At 40.3% G+C, this 22,972-nt stretch overlaps 1 protein-coding gene across 1 annotated transcript in view; it reads right to left on the bottom strand.

Moving 5' to 3' along the window:
* Window positions 1-22,972, bottom strand: part of LOC127226946 (sperm-associated antigen 6) — a 94,195-nt gene that overhangs the window by 55,405 nt on the left and 15,818 nt on the right. The window contains exon 3 of the mRNA XM_051191118.1: window positions 1,397-1,563. Within this exon, the coding sequence (XP_051047075.1) occupies window positions 1,397-1,563 (167 nt within the window). The remainder of the gene's footprint in view (window positions 1-1,396; window positions 1,564-22,972) is intronic.

Here is a 22,972-nt window from a genome sequence, read left to right as displayed (position 1 = left end):
ATATCACCTCAATCACCTATATTCTTAATCAAAGACCAGGGCAGTCCTTTCCCATTCCTCCACTGAAAACCACAGATCTGCTTCTCTCTCCACAAATTTGCATGTTTGGGCATTTTGTATGAATGGGATTATATAACATAGCTTTTTCTGTCTGGCATCTTTCACTTGGCATTTTTTTTTTCATTTTATTTATGCTTTCTCATTTTTAAAGATGGGGGTTTTAGAGGGTTTTGTGTGTATATATGTACATGTTTGTGTGTACATGTAGGTGCCTGTGGAAGACACTTATCAGATTACCTGGAGCTGGCATTACAGGTGGCTGTGAGCCACCTGCCATGGGTGCTAGGAACCAAAATAAGCCCTCTGTAAGAGGAGAATGTGGTCTTAACCACTGAGCCATCTCTTCAAACCCTGATAAAAACGGTTTTGATAATCACAAATATCACATTTATGAGTGCTCCTGTCATATACTGTTCATTTGTTGATAGCTTTATGCTGTTTGCACACACAGACTTTTGTGTGCTTTTGGATGAACAATGGGAAGAAAAGTTGCCCCATAAGATTACCATCTTATTGTGGCATTGATCTGTGACAAATGGTTTGTCACAGAAATTGTACCATTTTGTGTGCCTAGCAATAGCACATGAGGGTTTCAATTTTTCTTCACCATCACTAACACTTGTTTCCATTTTTAATTCTTTTTCATTACGGTCATGCTAGTAGATAAGAGGTGTTTTCATTGCTAATGTCATTGAGCGCCTTTTCACATGCTCTTTACTATTTATAGGTTTTCTCTGGGAAAATACTCAAGTCCTTTGCCCACTTTCCAGTTGAGCTATGTTTCATATGCAAGTAGAAATTTAGCCTTAAAGATCTCAAGAAAAGTTGATGTCATACTTAGGTTATGACAGACTTATAGTGTGTAATGGATAGTCTAAAATTCTTAAATTCTAAACTACTGTATAAACTAAATTGGTGACACTGTACAGAAAAAATGCTGTATCCTCTGGGGTAGGGTGGAACACATTCATAAGGCACATGGAATGCTTGTCCACTTAGTTAAAAAACATGCTTATCAAACCTTTCATTAAAGGTGTTCTCTCCATCATAAGAATGGCAGGAAAAAAGTGTTTATTTGCCTAGAGTCTTTACACTCTTCCCTCAGATAGATCCTATAGCTCTGTCCAAAGCTCCATGTACACACACACACTACTTTATTCATGCCTCAAAAAATTTATATAGTCTCCATAAATTAACAATGATGGAGAGAAGCTGCCTTCCACACCCAACTCAAAATAATCTAAACATTCTAATGCCTTCACACCCACAACTGTGACCAAATTATCATTTTTATCTAAAACCAAAAATACATAAATTAATTTTGAAAAAGTCTTACATTTTGTTCTGCCAATGAATAAACAAGCTGTGGAAGAATGTCACCTTTCACAACTGCTTCTGCTAAGTCATCATTGTAATTGGCCAATCTCCCCAGAGCCAAAGCAGCAGTCTGTTGAATTGTTGGGACCACATCCAGAAGAAGAGGCCTCAGCAAAGACATTACACCTGAGTTAAATTATGAAAAACAGAAATCAGCAAAATTGTTATTAGAAAACAAAACATGGGGTCTGGAGAGTTAGCCCAGTGCTTAAGAGCTCTTGGTGGTCTTGCTGGTGACCTGCATTCAGTTCCAAGTAACCCCATGGTAGCTTACAACTGTCTGTAACTTCAATTCCCAGGTATCTGACAACCTTTTCTGGCCTCCTCAGAAACTAGGCATATATATGGTATACATACATACGTGCAGGCAAAACACATATACATTTTAAAACATGATTTAGCATATACACACAAAATTCTATTTCCTGGATCTTATCCTCAAAGCCTGAGATTCTCCCTTCCATCTCTTGTATTCTGTTGGTTATGCTTGCAGCTGTAGTACCTGTTCATTTACCAAGAGTTTCCATTTCCAGAATTCCCTCAGTTTGTGTTTTCTTTATTGCCTCTATTTCAATTTTCAGGTCTTGAACTATTTGAACAGTTTGAACTGTTTATATCACATGTCATTGTTTTTTTCTTGGTTTTCTTGGCTTTCTTTAAGAGATTTCTTCTACTTTTTTATTTGTTTTTTCCTCCATTTCTTTAAGGTAATTTTTCATTTCCTCTTTAAGGGTCTCATCATCTTCATAAAGAACTTGGAAACAACCTAGATCCCTCCTCAACAATGGAGTACTACTTGTGGTTAAAAAAAAAAAAAGTGGCATCATGAAATTTTCAGGCAAACTATGCATCTAGAAAAAACCATCCTGAGTGAGGTAACCCAGACCTAGAAGTACAAACATGGTATGTACTCATTCATAAGTGGATATTAGACTTAAAACAAAGGATAACCAGACTATAGTCCATGACCTCTAATAGAGACATATATGGATTGCCCTGGGAAGGAGAAATAGACAAGATCTCCTGAGAAAACTGGGAGTACAGCATGGAGAGGGAGGGCAAAATGGGAGGGGGAAAAGGGAGAGGGGAGGAGAACATGAGGGAACTGGATGGTAGAGTTGGGGGGAGGACAAAGAGGGAGAGCAAGGAAAGAGATATCTTGATTGAGGGAGCCATTATGCAGCTATTGAGAAACCTGGCACTAAAGAAATTCCCAGAAATCCACAGCTAAGACCCTAAGCATTGGTGGAGAGGGAGCCTGAAATAGCCTACCCCTGTAATCAAATTGATGACTACCTGAATTAACATCATAGAATCATCATCCAGTAACTAATGGAAGAAGATGCAGAGGTCCACAGCTAAGCACTAGACTGAGCTTCCAGAGTCCAGTTGAAGAGAGGAAGGAGTGATAATATGAACAAAGGGATCAAGACTATTTTGGGGATACCCACAGAAACAGCTGACCTGAGCTAGTTGGAGCTCACTGACTCTGGACTAATAACAGGGGAACCTGCATACAACCAAACTAGACCCTCTGAATGTGGGTAACTGTTGTGTGGCCTGGGTAGTCTATAAGGCCACTGGCAGTGGGACTACAATTTATCCCTAGTGCTTGAAATGGCTTTTTAGAGCCCATTCTCTTTGGAGGGATACCTTGCCCGGATACCTTGCCCAGCTGATATAGGGCAAAGGGCCTTGGTCCTGCCTCAAAGTGATGTGCCAGACTTCTTTGACTCCCCATAGAAACAGTTACCATTTCTGAGAAGTAGATGGCGGGGTGAGGGGAAGGTGGGGAGAACAGGAGGAGGGGAGGAAGTGGGAATTGGATTGGTTTGTAAAACAAGGAATGATTGATTATTAAATAAATATTCTTACCATGAGTATCTCCTGGAGGAGGGAGGGACCTGAAGTTCAAGTGGATCAAGGACCTCAACATAAATCTAGTTACACTGAAACTGATAGAAGAGAAATGGGAAGTAGCCTTGAACACATTGGCACAGGAGACCACTTCCTAAATAACACAAGGAGCACAGACACTGAGAGCAACAATCAATAAATAGAACCTCCTGAAACTGAGAAGCTTCTGTAAGGCAAAGGACACAATCAATAAGACAAAACAGTAGCCTATAGAATCGCAAAGATCTAGCATCTGCTGCCATAGGAGTATTGGCCCTGCACCCACCAGGAGAAGTGAGTACTGGGCTCCCTGCCTCCATCTCCACCTCTTCATTGGAAGTCCTTGACAAGGGCATTGTAGTCCCATCTTACCCACCAAATCCCCAGAGTCTGGGGGCAGCAGAAACCATCCAGCATCTGCTGCCATCAGAGCCCAGGCCCCGCACCCACTTGGAGAGGCTTCACCTGCACCCATTAGAAGATGAGATGGGAAGACAACAGTACAAGAACACATTCAACAACATAAAGACTAATATGACACCACCAGAGTCTATGGGTTCTACACCAGCAAGACCTGAACATCCCAACGCAGATGAAGCAAAAGAAAATGAACTTAAAAACAACTTTATAAAGATGACAGAGGCTCTTAGAGGAAATCCTTTAAAGAAATGGAAGAAAAGACAAAAAAAAAATCAAAGAAATGGAAGAAAACACAAACCAAAAAAAAAAAAAAAAGCAAGAAATCAACAAATCTCTTCAAGAAAGCAAAGAAATCCAAGAAAAACCAATCAAACAGGTGAAGGAAACAATAGAAACAGTTCAACATTTGAAAACTAAAATAGAGGTAAAAAAGAAAACACAAACTGAGGAAATGCCGGAATTAGAAAATCTAGGTAAATAAACTACAGATGCAAGCATAACCAACAGAATACAAGAGATCAAAGAGAGAATCTCAGGCACTGAAGATACACTAGAGGAAATAGATTCATTGACCAAAGAAGATGTTAAGTCCAACAAATTCTTAACACAAAATATCCAGGAAATATGGGACACCGCCAAAGGACCAAACCTAAAAATAATAGATATAGAAGAAAGTGAAGAAGCCCAGCTCAAATGCACAGAAAACATTCAACAAAATCATAGAAGAAACCTTTCCCAACCTAAGGAAGGACATGCCTATGAAAGTACAAGAAACTTACAGAACACCAAATAGACTGGACCAAAAAGTCCCCTCACCCACACCAATCATACAGAATAAAGAAAAAATATTAAGAGCAGCTAAAGAAAAAGGAGGCGAAGTAACATATAAAGGCAGACATATCAGAATTACATCTGACTTCTCCATGGAAACACTGAAATACAGAGAATACCAGATAGATGTCCTACAAACAGTAAGAGACCACAGATGCCAGCACAGACAACTATACCCAGAAAAACTCCCAATCAACTATAGACAGACAAAACAACATATTTCATCACAAAACCAGATTTATACAATACATATCCACAAATGCAGCCATACAGAAAGTTCTGTAAGGAAAACTCCAACCCAAGGAAGTTAGCTACACTCACAAAACCATAAGCAATAATATATATTCCCACATTACCAAAAGCCAAAAAAAAAAAAAAATTGTGGGGAGGGAGTACACACAATACTAACAACAAATCCAAAACTAACAAGAACTAGCTGTAAGGAGTAAGGTTTTTCCTCCCACCACAGCGCCAGCCCCAATTAACACACAGAGACTCCGTATTAGATATAATGCTGTTGGCCCGATACTAGTTTCTTATCAGCTAACTCTGTCTTAATTATTAACCCATTTCTGTTAATCTATGTATATTCACATGGTCTCCTCTTACCCTCAGAGAGCCAGCTGGATTCCCATACTGCTCGCTCCAGATTCTCCATCTTGACTCCTCCTTACTACTTCCTCTTTCCTCCTTGTCCACTAGTCCCACCTATCTTGCTTTCCTATTGGCTTTATTCATTAACCAGTATGAGAAACATATTTACAGAATGACATCTCCCATCAACTAGCAATCAATGATCGTTAATATCCCTAAATATTAATGGTATTAATTTACCTATAAAAAGACACAGGCTAACACAATAGATACAAAGACAGAATCCAGCCCTGGGTTGGCCACTGATCCTGCAATTCCTGTCTCCGGTCCCCATCGAGAGCACCCTTGGAGCTCTGATACACCCCCACCCATCCCCACCGCCAGCCTACCCCCCCACCCTGAGCCTTACCCTACCCATGGTCCTGCTACTCTGGTTGAGCACTGGGACAGAAGGTGGAGCCAACAGTCTACCCTACTTTGGAGACTTCTCGGAGCAACTCTGAACAAAGGAGACCTGCCTATCCACACGGGACCACCCGTAATTTCCACCTGCTTGGCCTCTGACCACACCTCCAGTCCTCTGCGGGACCACTGTGAGTACCTGCTGGCATCTTCTATTGGATCCTCATCGTTGACCCCATCCCTGGATCCCTGTCTGAGGAGAAACCTCGTAGAGAGCTAGGACCACACAGAGTTACAGATATTGAATCTCAGACCCACATAAGCCCATCGGGCAAGTACCATAGAGAGAGGGGGAGACCCCACCAAAACCTACTGGAAGAAGCTATGGGGAAAAGGCAATACAAGAGAACACCTAACAACAGAAAGACAAGCATGACACCACCAGAATCTAGGGAATCTACACCAACTAGAATGGAACACAACAACAAAGCAGAGGAAGCAGAAGGGAACCACTTAAACATTACCATCATAAAAATGATAGAGGCCCTCAAAGAAGATGTGAGAAAAATCCCTTAAAGAAATGGAGGAAAAACAAACAACAAAGTGGAAGAAATAAACAAATTCCTTAAGGAAAGTACAGAAAGCCATGAAAAAACAATTAAGCAGGTGAAGGAAACGGTTCAATACTTGAAAACTGAAATAGAGAAAATAAAGGCAACTGAAGGAATGCTGGAAATAAAAAAGCTGGGCAAAAAATCGGCAACTATGGACACAAGCATAACCAACAGAATTCAAGAGATGGAAAAGAGAATCTCAGGCACAGAAGATAAACTAGAAGAACTAGATTCATCGAACAAAGAAAATCATAAATCCAACAAATCCTTAACACAAAACATCCAGGAAATGTGGGACACCATGAAAAGGCCAAATCTAAGAATAATAGGAATAGAGGAAGGTGAGGAAGCCCAGCTCAAAGGTGCCGAAAACATATTCAACAAAATCATAAAGGAAAACTTTCCAAATCTGAAGAAGGACATGCCCATGAAAGTACAAGAAGCATACCGAACCCCAAATAGGCTGGACCAAAGAAAAAAGACCCCTCGACATATAATAATCAAAACACCTAGCATACAGAATAAAGAAAGAATATTAAGAGCAGCGAAGGAAAAAGGACAGGTAACATATAAAGGCAGACCTATCAAAATTACACCTGATTTCTCCATGGAAACCCTCAAGGCCAGAAGGTCCTGAATAGATGTTCTAAAAGTATAAAGAGAACATGGATGCCATCCTAGGCTACCATATCCAGCAAAACTCTTAATCACTATAGATGGAGAAAACAAGATATTTTATGACAAAACCAGATTTCTCCAATACGTATCTACAAATCCAGCCCTACAGAAAGTATTGGAAGGAAAACTCCAACACAAGGAAGGTAACTATGCCCACAAAAATGTAAGCAACAGATAATCCAACTACACCAGAAACCAAGGGTAAAGAAGAACTAATATATTCACAATACCACTGCCAAAAACAAACCTAAATCAAACATGCATCGACAATCACTGGTCCTTACTCACCCTCAACATTACTGGTCTTAACTCACCTATAAAAAGACACAGGCTAAATGAATGGATACAAAGACAGAATCCATCCCTCTGCTGCATACAAGAAACACAACTAAGCTTCAAAGATAGAAATTACCTCAGGGTAAAGGGTTGGGAAAAGATTTTCCAATCAAATGGAAATAAGAAGCAAGCAGGCATAGCTATCCTAATATCTAACAAGTTAGACTTCAAACCAAAATTAATCAAAAGAGATGAAGACGGTCATTTCATATTCATTGCAGGATAAATCCATCAACACAAAGTCTCAGTTCTGAACATCTATGCCCCTAATACAAAGTCACCCAATTCGTAAAAGAACACTTCTAAGACTCAAAGCTCATATAAAACCTCACACACTTATAGTGGGAGACTTCAATACACCACTCTCAACACTAGACAGGACCACAAATCAGAAAATCAACAAAGAAACAAAAGAATTAACAGAAGTTATGTCTCAACTGGGGTTAACAGACATCTATAGAACATTCCATCCAAAAACAAAAGAATATACCTTCTTCTCTGCTCCACATGGAACCTTCTCTAAAATCGACCACATACTCGGTGACATAATAAACCTCAACAGATACAAGAGAATAGGGATAGTCCCCTGTATCTTATCAGACCACCATGTTTTAAAATTGGAATTCAACAACACAAATAGCAGAAAACCTGCAAACTCATGGAAACTGAACAATGTGCAATTGTACCACTCCTGGGTCAAAGAAGAAATAAAGAAAGAAATTAAGGACTTTCTAATATTCAACGAGAATGAGGATACAACATACCCAAACTTACGGAACACCTTTAAAGCAGTGCTACGTGGGAAGTTCATTGCACTAAGTGCCCATATGAAGAAAACAGAGGATAGTCACATAAGAGAATTAACAGTGCAACTGAAAGCCTTAGACAGAGAGAAGCAAATTCACCCTGTAGGAGTAGACACCAGGATATAATCAAATTGAGGGCTGAAATCAACAAAATAGGAATCAGGGAAACAATACAAAAAATCACTGCAACGAAGAGTTGGTTTTTTGAGAAAATCAACAAGATAGACAAACCTTTATCCAAATTAACGAAAAAGCACAGAGAGCACATGCAAATTAACAAAATCAGAAACGGAAAGGGGATCATAACAACAGACACAGAGGAAATCCAGAAAATTTTCAGGTCATACTTTGAAAATCTGTATTCCACAAAAATTGAAAATTCAAAGGAAATGGGCAAGTTTCTGGATAACTATCACTTAACAAAATTAAATCAATAACAGACAAACAACTTAAATAGACCTATAACCCGCAATGAAATAGAAGCAGTCATCGAAAGCCTTCCAACCAAAAAAAGTCCAGGGCCAGATGGATTCAGCACAGAATTCTACCACACATTCAAGGAAGAACAAATACCACTACTCCTCAAACTGTTCCACAAGATAGAAACAGAAGGTTCATTGCCAAACTCGTTTTATGAGGCCACAATAACTTTGGTACCCAAGCCTCACAAAGACACAACTAAGAAAGAAAACTACAGACCAATATCCCTGATGAACATCGATGCAAAAAATACTCAATAAAATACTGGCAAACCAAATCCAAGAATACATCAGAGAAATCATCCACCATGACCAAGTAGGCTTCATACCTGGAATGCAGGGATGGTTTAACATATGAAAATCTTTCAACGTGATCCTCCATATAAACAAACAGAAAAAGAAAAACCATATGATTATCTCCCTAGATGCAGAAAAAGCCTTCAACAAAATTAAACACCCTTTCATGATAAAGGTCTTGGAGAGATCAGGGATAACAGGAACATACCTAAACATAATAAGAGCAATATACAGCAAACCAACTGCCAACATCAAACTGAATGGAGAGAAACTTAAGCCGATTCCTCTAAAATCAGGAACAAGACAAGGCTGCCCTCTCTCTCCATATCTCTTCAATATCCTACTAGAAGTTCTAGCTAATGCTATAAGACAACAAAAGGAGGTCAAGGGGATCCAAATTGGAAAGGAAGAAGTCAAACTGTCTCTATTTGCAGATTATATGATAGTTTACATAAGCAACCCAATAACCTCTACCAGGGAACTCCTACTGCTCATAAACACCTTCAGCAAACTAGCAGGATACAAGATAAACTCAAAACAATCAGTAGCCCTACTTTTTTCAGACGACAAAGAGACAGAAAAAGAAATCAGAGAAACATCACCCTTTACAATAGCCACAAGCAACATAAAGTATCTTGGTGTAACGCTTACCAAACAAGTAAAAGACCTATATAATAAGAACTTTGTGGCTCTAAAGAAAGAAATTACAGAAGATACCAGAAAATGGAAAGATCTCCCATGCTCTTGGATAGGTAGGATAAACAGAGTAAAAATGGCAATCTTGCCAAAAGCAATCTACAGATTCAATGCAATCCCCATTAAAATCCCACCACAATTCTTCACCGACCTTGAAAAGATAATAATCAACTTTATATGGAAAAACAAATGACCCAGGATAGCCAAAACAACCCTATACAATAAAAGAACATCAGGAGGCATCACCAATCCTGACTTGAAGCTCTACTACAGAGCTATAGTTCTGAAAACAGCCTGATATTGGCATAAAAATAGACAGGTAGACCAATGGAATCAAATTGAAAATCCTGATATTAACCCACACACCTATGAACAACTGATTTTCGACAAAACAGCTAAAATTACACAATGGGGCAAGGACAGCATCTTCAACAAATGGTGCTGGCACAATTGGATGATGGTGTGTAGAAGACTGTAGATAGACCCATGTCTGTCGCCATGCACAAAACTCAAGTCCAAATGGATCAAAGACCTCAACATCAATCCAGCCACATTGAACCTCTTAGAAGAGAAAGTAGGAGGTACCCTTGAACAAATTGGTATAGGAGACCACTTTCTGAACACAACTCCAGGGGCACAGACACTGAGAGAAACAATTAATAAATGGGACCTCTTCAAACTTAGAAGCTTCTGTAAGGCAAAGGACACAGTGGACAAGACCAAACGGCAGCCCACAGACATGGAAAAGATTTTCACCAATCCTATATCCGACAAAGGGCTGATCTCCAAAATATACAAAGACCTCAAGAAACTAGTCAACAAAACACCAAATAACCCTATTAAAAAATGGGGTACAGAACTGAAGAAAGAATTCTCAATAGAGGAAATCAAAAAGGCTGAAAGACACTTAAGAAAATGCTCCACATCCTTAGCTATCAGGGAAATGCAAATCAAAACAACTTTGAGATACCATCTTACTCCTTCCAGAATGGCTAAAATTAGAAACACCAATGATGACTTATGCTGGAGAAGATGTGGAGAAAGGGGAACACTCCTCCACTACTGCTGGGAGTGCAAACTCATACAGCCATTTTGGGGGTCATTATGGCAGTTCCTCAGGAAAATGGGAATTAGTTTACCACAGGACCCGGCAATCCCCCTCTTAGGCATATACCCAAAGGATTCACATCCATGCAACAAAGACATCTGTTCAACTATGTTCATAGCAGCACTATTTGTAATAGCAAGAACCTGGAAGCAACCTAGATGCCCCTCAATTGAAGAATGGTTAATGAAGATGTGGCACATCTACACAATGGAATACTACTCTGCAGAAAAAAAAAATAATGGTATCTTGAAATTCGCAGGCAAGTGGATGGCACTTGAAGAAACTATCCTGAATGAGGTAACCCAGTCACAAAAAAAAAAAGGAACACAGTATGAACTCACTCATATATGGATTTTAGACATAGAGCAAAGGATCACCAGCCTATAATTCACACCACCAGAGGAACTAGGATACAAGGTGTATTCTAAGAGATTCATATAAAGTCCCTCACAGAACTGGGAAGGGACAAGTCCCCCAGAGCTCAGGGGAAGTGGGGGGGGGCAGCGAATGGAGAGAGAAGTTGGAGAAAACGAGTGGGAGGAAAGGAAAACATGTGCGACCAGGAAGATTGAGCCTGGTTAGGAATAGAAGTCAGAAAAGAGAGAGAGAGACAGATACAGAGAGAGAACATAAAAGAGGGAGCCAATATTGGTTTGAAGATAAAATTGAACACAAAGAAAGGTCTAAAGAACTCCAAGTCTGCTGCCCACTAACAATTTGAGCTTCCGTGGAAAGGCTATCATAAATGCCCTTCCCGGAGAGTGAGATCAACAACTAACTTCTCCATGGAGCCCTCAACTAATGCCTGTTGGAAACAGGAGCAAACACCCATACATAAACACTGAGTCGAACTAGAAGCCAGATGCAGATGGAGAGGACAAGACCAGGCGGCAGAAACACACAGAGACAGCTTACCTGAACAAGGAGGAGCTAACGCACCACCAGACTGATAGCTGGGAAGCCAGCATGGGACTGACTCAGGCCCCCCTGAATAAGGGTCTCAGCCAGAAGGACTGAGCAGTCTAAGGGACCTCAGACAGTGGAGCCAGGATGTATCCCTGGTGCACAAAAGGACTTTGTGAACACATTTCCCATGGAGGGATACTCCCTTAGCCTAGAGGCAGGAGTGAGGGCGTAGACCCTACTCCAAATGAAAGTAACTAACAGAAATTATGACCCAATTGGGCTTAAAAAAAACATAGAGCATTCCACTCAAACACAAAAGAATATACCGTCTTCTCAGCACCTCATAGAACCTTCTCTAAAACTGACCACAAACTTGGCAATAAAGCAATCCTCAATAGATACCAAAAAAAAAAAAAATGGAATAACCCCCTGTATCTTATCAGATCACCATGGTTTAAAGTTGTAATTCAACAACAACACAAATTGCAAAAAAGCCTACAAACACATGGAAATTGAACAATGCTCAATTGCATCACTTCTGGATCAAGGAAGAAATAAAGAAATTAAAGACTTCCTAGAATTCAATGAAAATGAAGGCACAACAAACCCAAACCTACAGGATACTTTGAAAGCAGTGCTAAGAGTTCATAGCACTAAGTGCCCACATGTAGAAACTGGAGAATAGTGAATTAACAGCACACCTGAAAGCTCTAGAACAAAAAGAAGCAAAATCACCCAGGATGCCAGGAAATAATCAAATTGAGAGCTGAAACCAATAAAAAAGAAACAAAGAAAACAATACAAAGAATCAATGAAAAAAAAAAGAGTTGGCTATTTGAGAAAATCAACAAGATAAACAAACCTTATCCAACCTAACAAAAAGGCAGAGAGAGGACATACAAATTAACAAAATCTGAAATGAAATGGGGATATAACAACAGACACTGAGGAAATCCAGTGAATCATCAGGTAATACTTGGAAACTACACTCCACAAAATTGGAAAATTTAAAGAAAATGGACAATTTTCTGAATATATATCACTTACCAAAATTAAATCAAGAACATATGAGCAATTTAAACATACATATAACCCCTAATGAAATAGAAGCAGCCATCAAAAGTCTCTGAACCAGCACATTCCCCATGGAGGGATACTCCCTTAACCTAGAGACAGGGGAGAGGGCCTAGTCCCTACTCCAAATGACTTGACAGATTTAGATGACCCCTCCTGGAAGGCATAACCCTAAATGTGGAGGGGGGAAATGGGATGGGAGGATGAAGGGGGTATGGGAGGGAGAGGGAGGAAGGGATGGATGGAGAGGGAACCAGGATCAATATGTAAATTAAGAAAAATAAATTAATTAATTTAAAAAAAAAGTCTCCCAACAAAAAATTCCCAGGACCAGATGATTTCAGTTCAGAATTCTACCAGAAAGTCAAAGAAGACCTAATACCAATACTCCTCAAAATGTTCTACACAATAGAAGCAGAAGGTTCATTACCAAACTCTTTTTAAGAGGCTATACCTTGGTACCCAAGCCACACAAAGACACAACTAAGAAAGAACTATAGACCAATGCCCCTCATGAACATTGATGCAAAAATACCCAATAAAATATTGGCAAATAAAATCCAAAAACACATCAGAAAAATCTTACACCATGATCAAGAAGGCTTCATCCCAGAGATGCAGGGATGGTTCAACATACAAAAATCCATCAATGTAATCCACCACATAAACAAACTGAAATAGAAAAACAACCACATGATTATCTCACTAGATGCTTGAAAAGCCTTTGACAAAATTCAACACCTTCATGATAAAGGTCTTGGAGAGATCAGGGATAACAGGAACATACCTAAACATAATAAAGGCAATTTACAACAAGCTGACAGCAAACATCAAACTAAATGGAGAGAAACCCAAGGGGATTCCTCCAAAATCAGGAAAAAGACAAGGCTGTCTACTCTCTCCATATCTCAATATTGTACTTTAAGTTCTAGTTAGAGCAATAAAACAACAAAAGGAGCTCAAAAGGATACAGGGGAGCCTGCATAGGACCTAACTAGGCCCTCTGCATTGTACAGCTTTGTTTGAGGGGTCCCTGGTAGAGGGACCAGGATGTGCATGAGCTGGCTTTTTGGAACCCATTCCCTGTGGTGGGATGTTGCTCAGCCTTGATGCTGGGAGGTAGGGGTTTGCCTCAACCTAAGGTGCTAGGCTTTGTTGCCTCCCAACAGGAGGCATTACCCTTTCTGAAGAGTGGAAGGGGTGGGTTGGAGGAGAGGAAGGAGAAGCTGTGGTTGTTCCATAAAATGAATAAAAGTGAGTATAAATGCCCTTCATCAGTTGATTCTCTACTCCTTCTTAGTCCCTTACTCTATTCCTAACTTCTGGGTCTATAGATTGTAGCATGCTTATCAAAAGATTAAAAGCTAGCATTCACTTATAAGAAAATAATGAAATAATTGCCTTTTTGGTTCTGGGTTACTTCACTCAGGGTAAGTATTTCTAGCTCCATCCATTTACTTGCAAATTTCATATAAATATTTTTTTCTTATTTTACCTATCGATCCCAGTTCCCTCTCCCTTTCTTTCTCCCTCCCCTCCCTCCTTCCCATGCCACCACCACCACCCTCCCATTCCATCCCCCACCCCACTCCACAGGGAGAGTGATGCCTTCTAGGAGGGATCATCAAAATCTGTCAAGTCATTTGGAGTAGGAACTAGGTCCTCACTCCTGCCTCTATGTTAGAGGAATATCCCTTCATGGGGAATGTGCTCCCAAAGTCCTTTCATGCACTAGGGATACATCCTGGTTCCACTGTCAGAAGTCCCTTAGACTGCCTATGCCTTCTGACTGAGACCCATGTTTAAGGGGTCTGAGTCAGTCCAATAGTGGTTTCCCAGCTATCAGCCTGGGGGTCCATTAGCTCCTCCTTGTTCAGGTCAGCTGTCTCTGTGGGTTTCTGCAGTCTGGTCTTGTCCTCCCTTTCTGCATCTGGATTCCAGTTCTGCTCAGTGTTTAGCTGTGGGCGTCTGCTTCTATTTCCATCAGCTACTAGTTGAGGACTCTATGATGGTAGATAAATTAGTCATCAATCTCATTATCAGGGAAGGGCATTTAGGTAGCCTTTTCCACTGTTGCTCAGATTGTTAGTTGGTGTCATCCTTGTAGGTCTCTGGGCATTTCTCTACAGTCAGTTTTCTCTTCAAACCTATAATGGCTTCCTCTTTTATGGTATCTTTTCTCTCTCTCTCTCTCTCTTGTCCATTCCTCCCCTGACTCAATCTTCCTAGTCCCATGTGCTTCCCTCTCCTCCCCTTCTCTTTCTCCTAGCTCCCTCTCCACTCATTGCTTCCCCACTCCCAATATGCTCAGGAGAGCTTGTTCCTTTCCCTTTCTGTGGGGGACCTTGTATGAATCTCTTAAGTTCCTCCTTGTATCCTAGTTTCTCTGATGGTGTGAATTAAAGGCTGGTGATCCTTTGCTCTATGTCTAAAATCCATATATGATGAGTACATACCATGTTCCTTTTTTTGTGACTGGGTTACCTCACTCAGGATGGTTTCTTCAAGTTCCATCCATTTTAAACAACTGAATCATATTCCAGTGTGGTACCACATTTTCATCATTCATCTATTGGTGGACATAAAGGCTATTTCTAATGTCTGGCTACTGTAAATACAGCAGCAGTGAACATGGATGAGTAAGTTTATCTGTAGCAGGATGCATAGTCCTTTGGGTATATGCCCAAGAGTAGTGTAGCTGGGTCTTGAGGTAGATCTATTCCATTTCCCAAGGAACTGCTACACTGATTTCCATAGTGACTGTACAAGTTTGCACATCACCAGCAATGGATAAGTGTTCTCCTTCCCCCACATCTTTGTCATATAAACAGTTATTTGTTTTATTGATCTTGACCATTCTGACTGATGTAATATGAATTCCTAAAGTAGTTTTGATTTGCATTTCCCTGATGACTAAACTAAGTGAAGTGAAATTTATGATATATTTATTTATATATTTATGATATATGGTTTATATTTCCTGAGGATTCAGGAAAGCAAAGTCAGCCTCAAGCTATAGAGATCAGGGAGTGGTGATATACACCTTTAATCCTAGGACTCAGGATTAAGAGGTAGATAGATCTCTGTGAGTCCACCCAGATCTACACAAGATTGAATCAGTCTGAAAGAAAATTATAGCTCATACCTTTAATCCAAGTACTAGAGGGCTATAAAAGATGAGCAAATAGTCAATATAAGGTATTCATTCTACAGCCACACTGAGGTGAGGTTACAGTCTGAGATTTGATGAGAGCTCCTGGAGGCAGCAGGATCAGCCCATTCAGCCTGAGTATGAGGTAAGAGCTAGTAGCCCACCACTTTGCTTCCCTGATCTTCAGCTTGAACCCCAATATCTGTCTCTGGGTCTTTTATTTGTCGTGTTACAACTAAGGATACGGGATATTTTAAAAAATGTTCCTTAGTAATTCGTGTTTCATCTTTTGATAACTCTGTTAACTTCTGAGCCCCATTTTTAATTAGATTATCTGTCATGATCTTGACCACACCCTTGCCCATGTAATCCCTCCTCCCTCTTTTTGACTGGATTCCCAAAGTTTAGACCAGTGATTGGCTATGGATCTCTGCATCTGCTTCCATCAATTACTGGATGCAGTTCTATGATGACAATGAGGGTAGTCACCAATCTGATTACAGGGGAAGGCCAGTTCAGGTACCCTCTCCATTATTGCCAAGAAAGAGTCTTAGCTGGGGCCCCTCTATTGGATGTGTAAGTGGCAAAGATCTTTTCCCATTCTGTAGCCTGCTGATTTGTCTAAATAAGTGTCCTTTGTCATACAGAAGCTCTTCCATTTCATGAGATCCCATTTTTTAATTGTTGATCTGTGCCTATGCTATCAGTGTCCTGTTCGGGAGGTCTTTTCCTATGGTGAGGAGTTCAAGACTATCTTTTCTCTTTTCATTTTCTCTTCTGTTGGGGTCTTTGATCCCATTTGGAGTTGAGTTTTGTGCAGGGTGGTTAATATGGGTCTATTTGCATTCTTTTACATGAAGAAATGCTAGCCATTTGTTGAAGAGGCTTATTTTCCAAAGTGTATTTTTTCCTTATTTGTCATAAGTCAGGTATCCATAGATCTGTGGATTTATTTCTGGGTATTCAGTCCAATTCAGTAGATCAACATATCCATTCTTATGCCATTACCATGCTGATTTATTGCTATAACTCTGTAGTATGGTACAAGCTGGGATGGGGGAATAGGGATACTTCCAGCAGTTCTCTTATTATTCGTGGTTGTTTTATTCTGGGATTTTGTGTTTCCATATAAAACTGAGATTTCTTTCCTCTCAATTTCTGTGATGAATTGTGTTAGAATATTGATAGGGATTGTGCTGAATCTACATACTGCTTTTTTTAATAGGATGGCCATTTTCACTATATAAAACCTATCGAGTATGGGAATCTTTGTATCTTCTAATACCTTCTTTAATGTCTTGAAGGTTTTTATCACATAAGTCTTTCAGTTGCTACACAGCTACCTCTGCTTTCAATGTGTCTCATATGTTTTACTGTCTTTCTTACATTGTTTTAATTTTCATTTAGTGCCAGGAAATTTTTATCTCTTTCTTGATTTCTTCTTTGACCCATCCATCATCCATGAGTTGTTCAATCTACATAAGTTTGTGTATTTACTAGATATTTGTTTACTATCAAGTTTAAATTTTATTGCATTGCAGATTTGAAACCTGATCCAGTAAAGGGAGGACTTTATCCCTGAACCCAGAACCAAAGAAAAACACCCTGATTCTGAAACAATGTCAAAGAACCACACTTTGTCCCTAGACACAGGGCCAGTGAAAGAAATATACCTTAGCTTTGAAAATAGAGCAAAAGAGCTAAAAAGGACCAGTGTAACACAGTTTGGCCCTAAAACCAGAGCCAACTCTGCTCCTGATCAACTAAACTAACCAATTCCTGAGCGGAAAAACTTCTCCCTGGGAAAACTCTGCCCCTAAGAAGCCCTTTATAAGCCCTTCTGCCTGTTCAATTGCTGGCTGTACTTTCCCAACCTGGCAGAGGCAGCCACTCTCCAGGACTCCTTCCACATAAATCTTTCTCAAAAGTCTTGGGTGAAGATCTTCATTCGCCAGGGCAGAATAGAAGAACCTTGCTCAGAGGTTCCCTTGGTGGGGTGGTGATGGAGAAGGGGGGGGGGCACTGAGCAAGGCTGAGCAGAAAAAATAACAACTTAATCCTGGAGTTGGAGAAGATTGTTACATTTCTGCAGAGGCTTCCCTTTTAGCAGAACCTAGCAGTAGAAGTAACATCTTGGGCTGCAGAAGAAGTGGATGGCTCTGCCAAGATGTTCCATTAGAGAAACAGCAGAGCTCAGTTGCAATGGCTTTCTCTAGGAGAGGAGCAGGGTTGCTATACCCTGCAAGGAGACCATCCCTCACTGCACCCCAGCTTCAGGTAGCCTGGCTTCCCTAAAAGTCAGGACACCTTTCCCTCCAAAGTTGAGCTGTCCTATTGCAGCTCTAGGTATAGCCTGGCTTCTAATTAAGTCAGGGTATCTTTGCAGCTCCAGAACTGTAACTAACACTCATACTCACACAACTGTCATAATATCTAAAATCATTGTTCTGAAGAAAAACATGTACAAAGACACTAGAAAATGGAAAGACACCCCATGCTCATGGATTGGCAGAATTAAGGTTGTAAAAATGGGCATTCTGCCAAAAACATTTTACAATTCAATGCAGTCTCAACCAAAATACATTACTTACAGAAATAGAAAAAAACTATTCTGAAACAGAAAAGACCCTGGATAGCCAAAGCAATCCTGAGTAAGAATACTGGAGTGATTGCTATTTAAAACAGCCACATGTATTATAGAGCTAATGATTTGTCTACCATAATAAAAACAACATGGTGCTGGCACAAAAAAAATAGACACATAAACCAGTGGAATAAAAAAGAAGACCCAAATGTAAGTGATATTTTGATAAAGAATGTGACTGCATTTGCCTACTTCTGAAAAGTTTGCCTGAGGCTAAAGAGTTTTACATTTCTTCCCTTAGCAGAGGAACTCTCAGAAGAGCCTAGTATAGACTCTGTGGTGTTGTTATTAGTGGTCACTCTGATGATGATGTACAAGAAAAATGAGAAAGCTTATCAGAGCAAATTACAAAATGTAAATTTTTTGGAGAAAGGGAGCACCAGGAAGGAAGTGGAATGGAGCAAAGTCCTGTATTCAAGGAGGTAAACACATTAAGAAATGTAATAAAGGGACAGATGAGCTTCCAACTTGTGAAAATAAATTGAAGAACAGTTTAGAGGCACTTAGATTAAAAGTGGCACACACTTTTAATCCCAGAATGCAGAAGGCAGTAAGGCTGGTGGATCTCAGAGTTTGAGACAAATCTGGTCAAATACCAAGTTCAAGGGCAGCCAAGTTTAGACTGTGAGTGAAGATAATCAAAACCAGAAAGCTGGTGAAGATGTAATGAGGGAACTATGTTCCAGCCCAAGCAAACAGCAGAATTTGGCAGCTTGGCCATGTGGTTCTGGCTTTAGAGTCAAGGACAGAAGAAATGAGTTATGGAATTTGCCTCCACACCTAAAGAAAGTTGCAGAGGCCAGGTATGTGTCAGGAGTGTCTCTGAATGAAGGCCTAATGAGGCCATTGCATGAAGCTGTGAAGCTGAAGCCAAAGATGTTGGAGATGCCAGAGCCATGAGAGACCCTGCCAGAGGGCGGAACCAGCCCTGAGAGAAGTGTGTTGCAGGCAGCAGAGCTCAACTGAATCGGAGATCTGAAGGGCACTTTGGGGTTTTCCCAGCTGGGTTTCAGTCTTGCTTTGGCCCAGTCTTTCCTCACTGTGCTCCCTTCCCTATGTTTGGGAATGTTAATGTATATCCTGGGCCATTTTATGCTGGAAGTATGTGGTCTGTTTTGATTTTGATTTTATAGGAGATTGCAGTTCAGAGATTGCATGAATCTCAGAAGAGACTATGAACTTTAGACCATTAAACATTGTTGAGACCGTGATAGACTTCTCAAGTTGTATGAAATGCATTTCTGCATTATGATATGGCTACAAGCCTTTAGGGAACAGGGAGTGGATTGTGTTGGTTTGAAAGAAAATGAACCCCAAAGGGAATGGCACTATTAGGAGGTGGGGCTTGTTGGAGGAAGTGTGTCCCTGTTGGGGTGGACTTTAAGGTCTCTTTTCTCAAGCTTCCCTCAGTGTGACACTCAGACCACTTAGCTATTAGGGAAATGCTAATTAAAACAACTTTGAGATTTCATCTCATCCCACTCAGAATAGCTAATATCAAGAAAACAACTGAAAATAAACTGCCAGTGTGGTTCTGGGGAAAGAAGAAACCTTATTTATTGCTGGTGGAAATGAAAATTGGTACAGTCACTCTGTAAATCAAAATGGAGGGCCCTTAAAACACTAAAAATTAATCTGTCACATGACCCAACTATACTACTTCTTGGCATGTGCCCAAAGGACTCAGCATCCTACTCCACAGATACTTGCTCAGCCACGTTCACAATAGCAAGGAAATGGAAACAAGCTAAATGTCCTTCAACAGATGAATGAGCAATGAAAATGTGGTAGATATACACAATGGAATACTATTTAACTGTAAAGAAAAATGAAATCATGAAGTTTTCAGGTGAATAAACAAACCTAAAAATTAAGTAGGCAATCCAGACCCAGAAAGGCAAACACAGCATGTTCTTGTTCATCTGTGGTTCTGAACTACAAATCCTCAGATATAAATATACAACATGGAGTAACCACAGAAACCAGGAAGATATTGAGGGATCATACATGGGAGGTTTGACATGAGAATGGCAGGATATAGCCGATATGAAGTAGAAAATGGAGAAAAGCGGGGAGATTTCCAATTAGGTAGAAGGAAGGGAGTATCAATAAAGTTGGAGGGAAAACAATGACAACATAACACCAAGGTTGTTTGCTAAAGCTTCATAGAATCATATTATTTTATATTTACCTATATTTATACACACTATATCTAAGTGTGTGTGACAGTGCTTCCCACAAGAACCATAGACCAAAAAAAAAAAAAATCTCAGTGCCAGGCACAAGGAAACTACTTCCAAATGCTTGCTCAGAGTAATCCTAGTGACTCCAAAAGCAATAAAGACTATTTAATGCAGCCCGTGGTTGCCTCTTGGGGGTTGAGGGTGGGTCCCTATTCCTACAGACACTGAGCACTCAGAATATAGGACTCTGATAGTTCAAACTGGTTCTGATTTGAAAGCCTCTTTCCTGAGGTCTAGCTTCCATGATACTATGTAATTCCAGAGACTATACTATCCTAGAAAGTGCTATGCAATCTGCTAAGGGAGGGGAGCAATTAAACGTCCCACTCAATGACAATACCTATGGACCATGATAATAACCCATATGGCAAGATATCCATAAAGGAGCAGTAAGTGGCACTCACATGGTGGTGGCAACCAACAGCTGTCTAATTGGACTCAAGGTCCATTCAGCTGGAGGGAAAGCATGTCTGATACTGGAAACCTAGCCAACTTCCCCAGACTAGTGGGGTCATGGATCTTAGAAGAGCATCCACCACCTCCACTTGCAAGTACAGCGTAATTCCTACTACATTCTAAATCTTATCCTTATGCTCAGAGGTAAGTGTACTTAGCACCTCTCACCAAAGAACCCTCTCTGTCTCAGTAAGGGTTTCTATTGCTGTGAAGAGACACCATAACCATAGCAACTCTTATAAAGGAAAAAATTAATTGGGGTTGGATTACAGTTCAGAGCTTTAGTTCATTATTTTCATGGAGGGAAACATAGCAGCATTCAGGCAGACATGATGCTGGAGATTAGCTGAGAGTTCTACATCTTGATCTGCAGACACAAGTGTATGCCGTATTGGTCCTAGCTTGAAAATCTGAGACATCAAAGCCCAACCTCACAGTGACACACTCTCTCCAAAAAGGCCACACCTAACACTGCCACTCCCTGTGGTCAAGCATTCAAACACATGAGTCTATAGGTATCATTTCTATTCAAACTACCACATTCTACTCCCATACCATAATACCATAATGCAGGAATGCATTCTAGCAATACCATAAGGCAGGACTGAATGAATTCAGCCCAACTTCAAAAATCACCATAGTCTATCACAGTATCAGCAGCTTAAAAGTTCAAAGTTTCTTATACTCTTAACTATAACCCCATGTAAAACAAAAATGAAAAGGCAGACCACATATTTACAACATAAAATGGCACAGAATATACATTACTCTCTTCCAAATGGGAGAAAAAGAAGGATAGTGGGGGAATACTAGACAAAAACAAGACATAAAACAGGGAAAACTCCAAACTCTGAATCTCCATGTCTGATGTCAAAGTGTTCTTCAGATCTCCAACTCCTTTCGTCCTTGTTGGCACACTTCTTTCTCCTGTACCCGTTCCATTCACTGTTAGCAGCTCTCTATGGCAGGTAGCCATGGCTCTGGCATCACCAACATTTTTGGGTCTCCAAGGCAATCCAGGCTTCAACTTCACAGCTTCACACATGGCCTTTCTAGGGCTCCATAGCAGGACACCCCTGACACAACCTAACCCCTTTCTTCTATCCTTGACTCTAAAGCAAGAAAAATGTGGCCAAAGCTACCAAGTTTCGCTATTTGCTGGGACTGGAACATGGCCTCTCTCCAAATACATTTTCACCAGTTTTCTGATTTTGATAGTTACCTTCACTGCCTAATTTTGACTGACCTTGAACTTTCTTTATAGACCAGTCTGGCTTCAACTCAGAGATTATCTTTCTCTACCTTTTGAGCATTGGGATTAAAGGCATGTACCACCACACCCAGCTCTGTGGTTTTCTTTCATTCCTTTTCACAAGTAGAAAGATAGGCTGTGTAGGATCTTGCCCTGAGGTCATCACCCCCTTCATTCCATTTAACACCAGGCTTTTCTTTAATCTGTACATTTTGTATTTTTCTCAGCCTGCTCCTTTTCATTATAGATCTGCATAAGAGTGACCAGTAACAACCAAATAACAGAGTCTATATGAGGCTGTTCTGAGATTTCCTCTGCCAATGGAAGTAATCCAAAACTCTTCACTTTAGCCTCAAGCAGACTTTTCAGATGAGGCCAAATGCAGCCATGTTCTTCACCAAAAAAAAAAAAAAAAAAAAAAAATCTCAAGACCAGTCTCTAGGCTACATATTAACATTCTTCTCTCCTCTGAAACCTCTTGGTCCAGGCCCCCGCAGTTCACATAACCCTCAGCATCACTGTCTTCCAGGGCCATTAAGCAGCACTTAAAGCATCCACTGCTTTCCTAACCCCAAATCCAAATTCCTCCGAACAAAAACATGGTCAGGCCTATCACAGCAATACCCCAGTCCCTGGTACTAACTTCTGTCTT

Source organism: Phodopus roborovskii, unplaced genomic scaffold (genome assembly GCF_943737965.1).
Source record: "Phodopus roborovskii unplaced genomic scaffold, PHOROB, whole genome shotgun sequence".
Classification (NCBI taxonomy): domain Eukaryota; kingdom Metazoa; phylum Chordata; class Mammalia; order Rodentia; family Cricetidae; genus Phodopus; species Phodopus roborovskii.
This window is presented reverse-complemented; position numbering and strand designations above follow the sequence as displayed.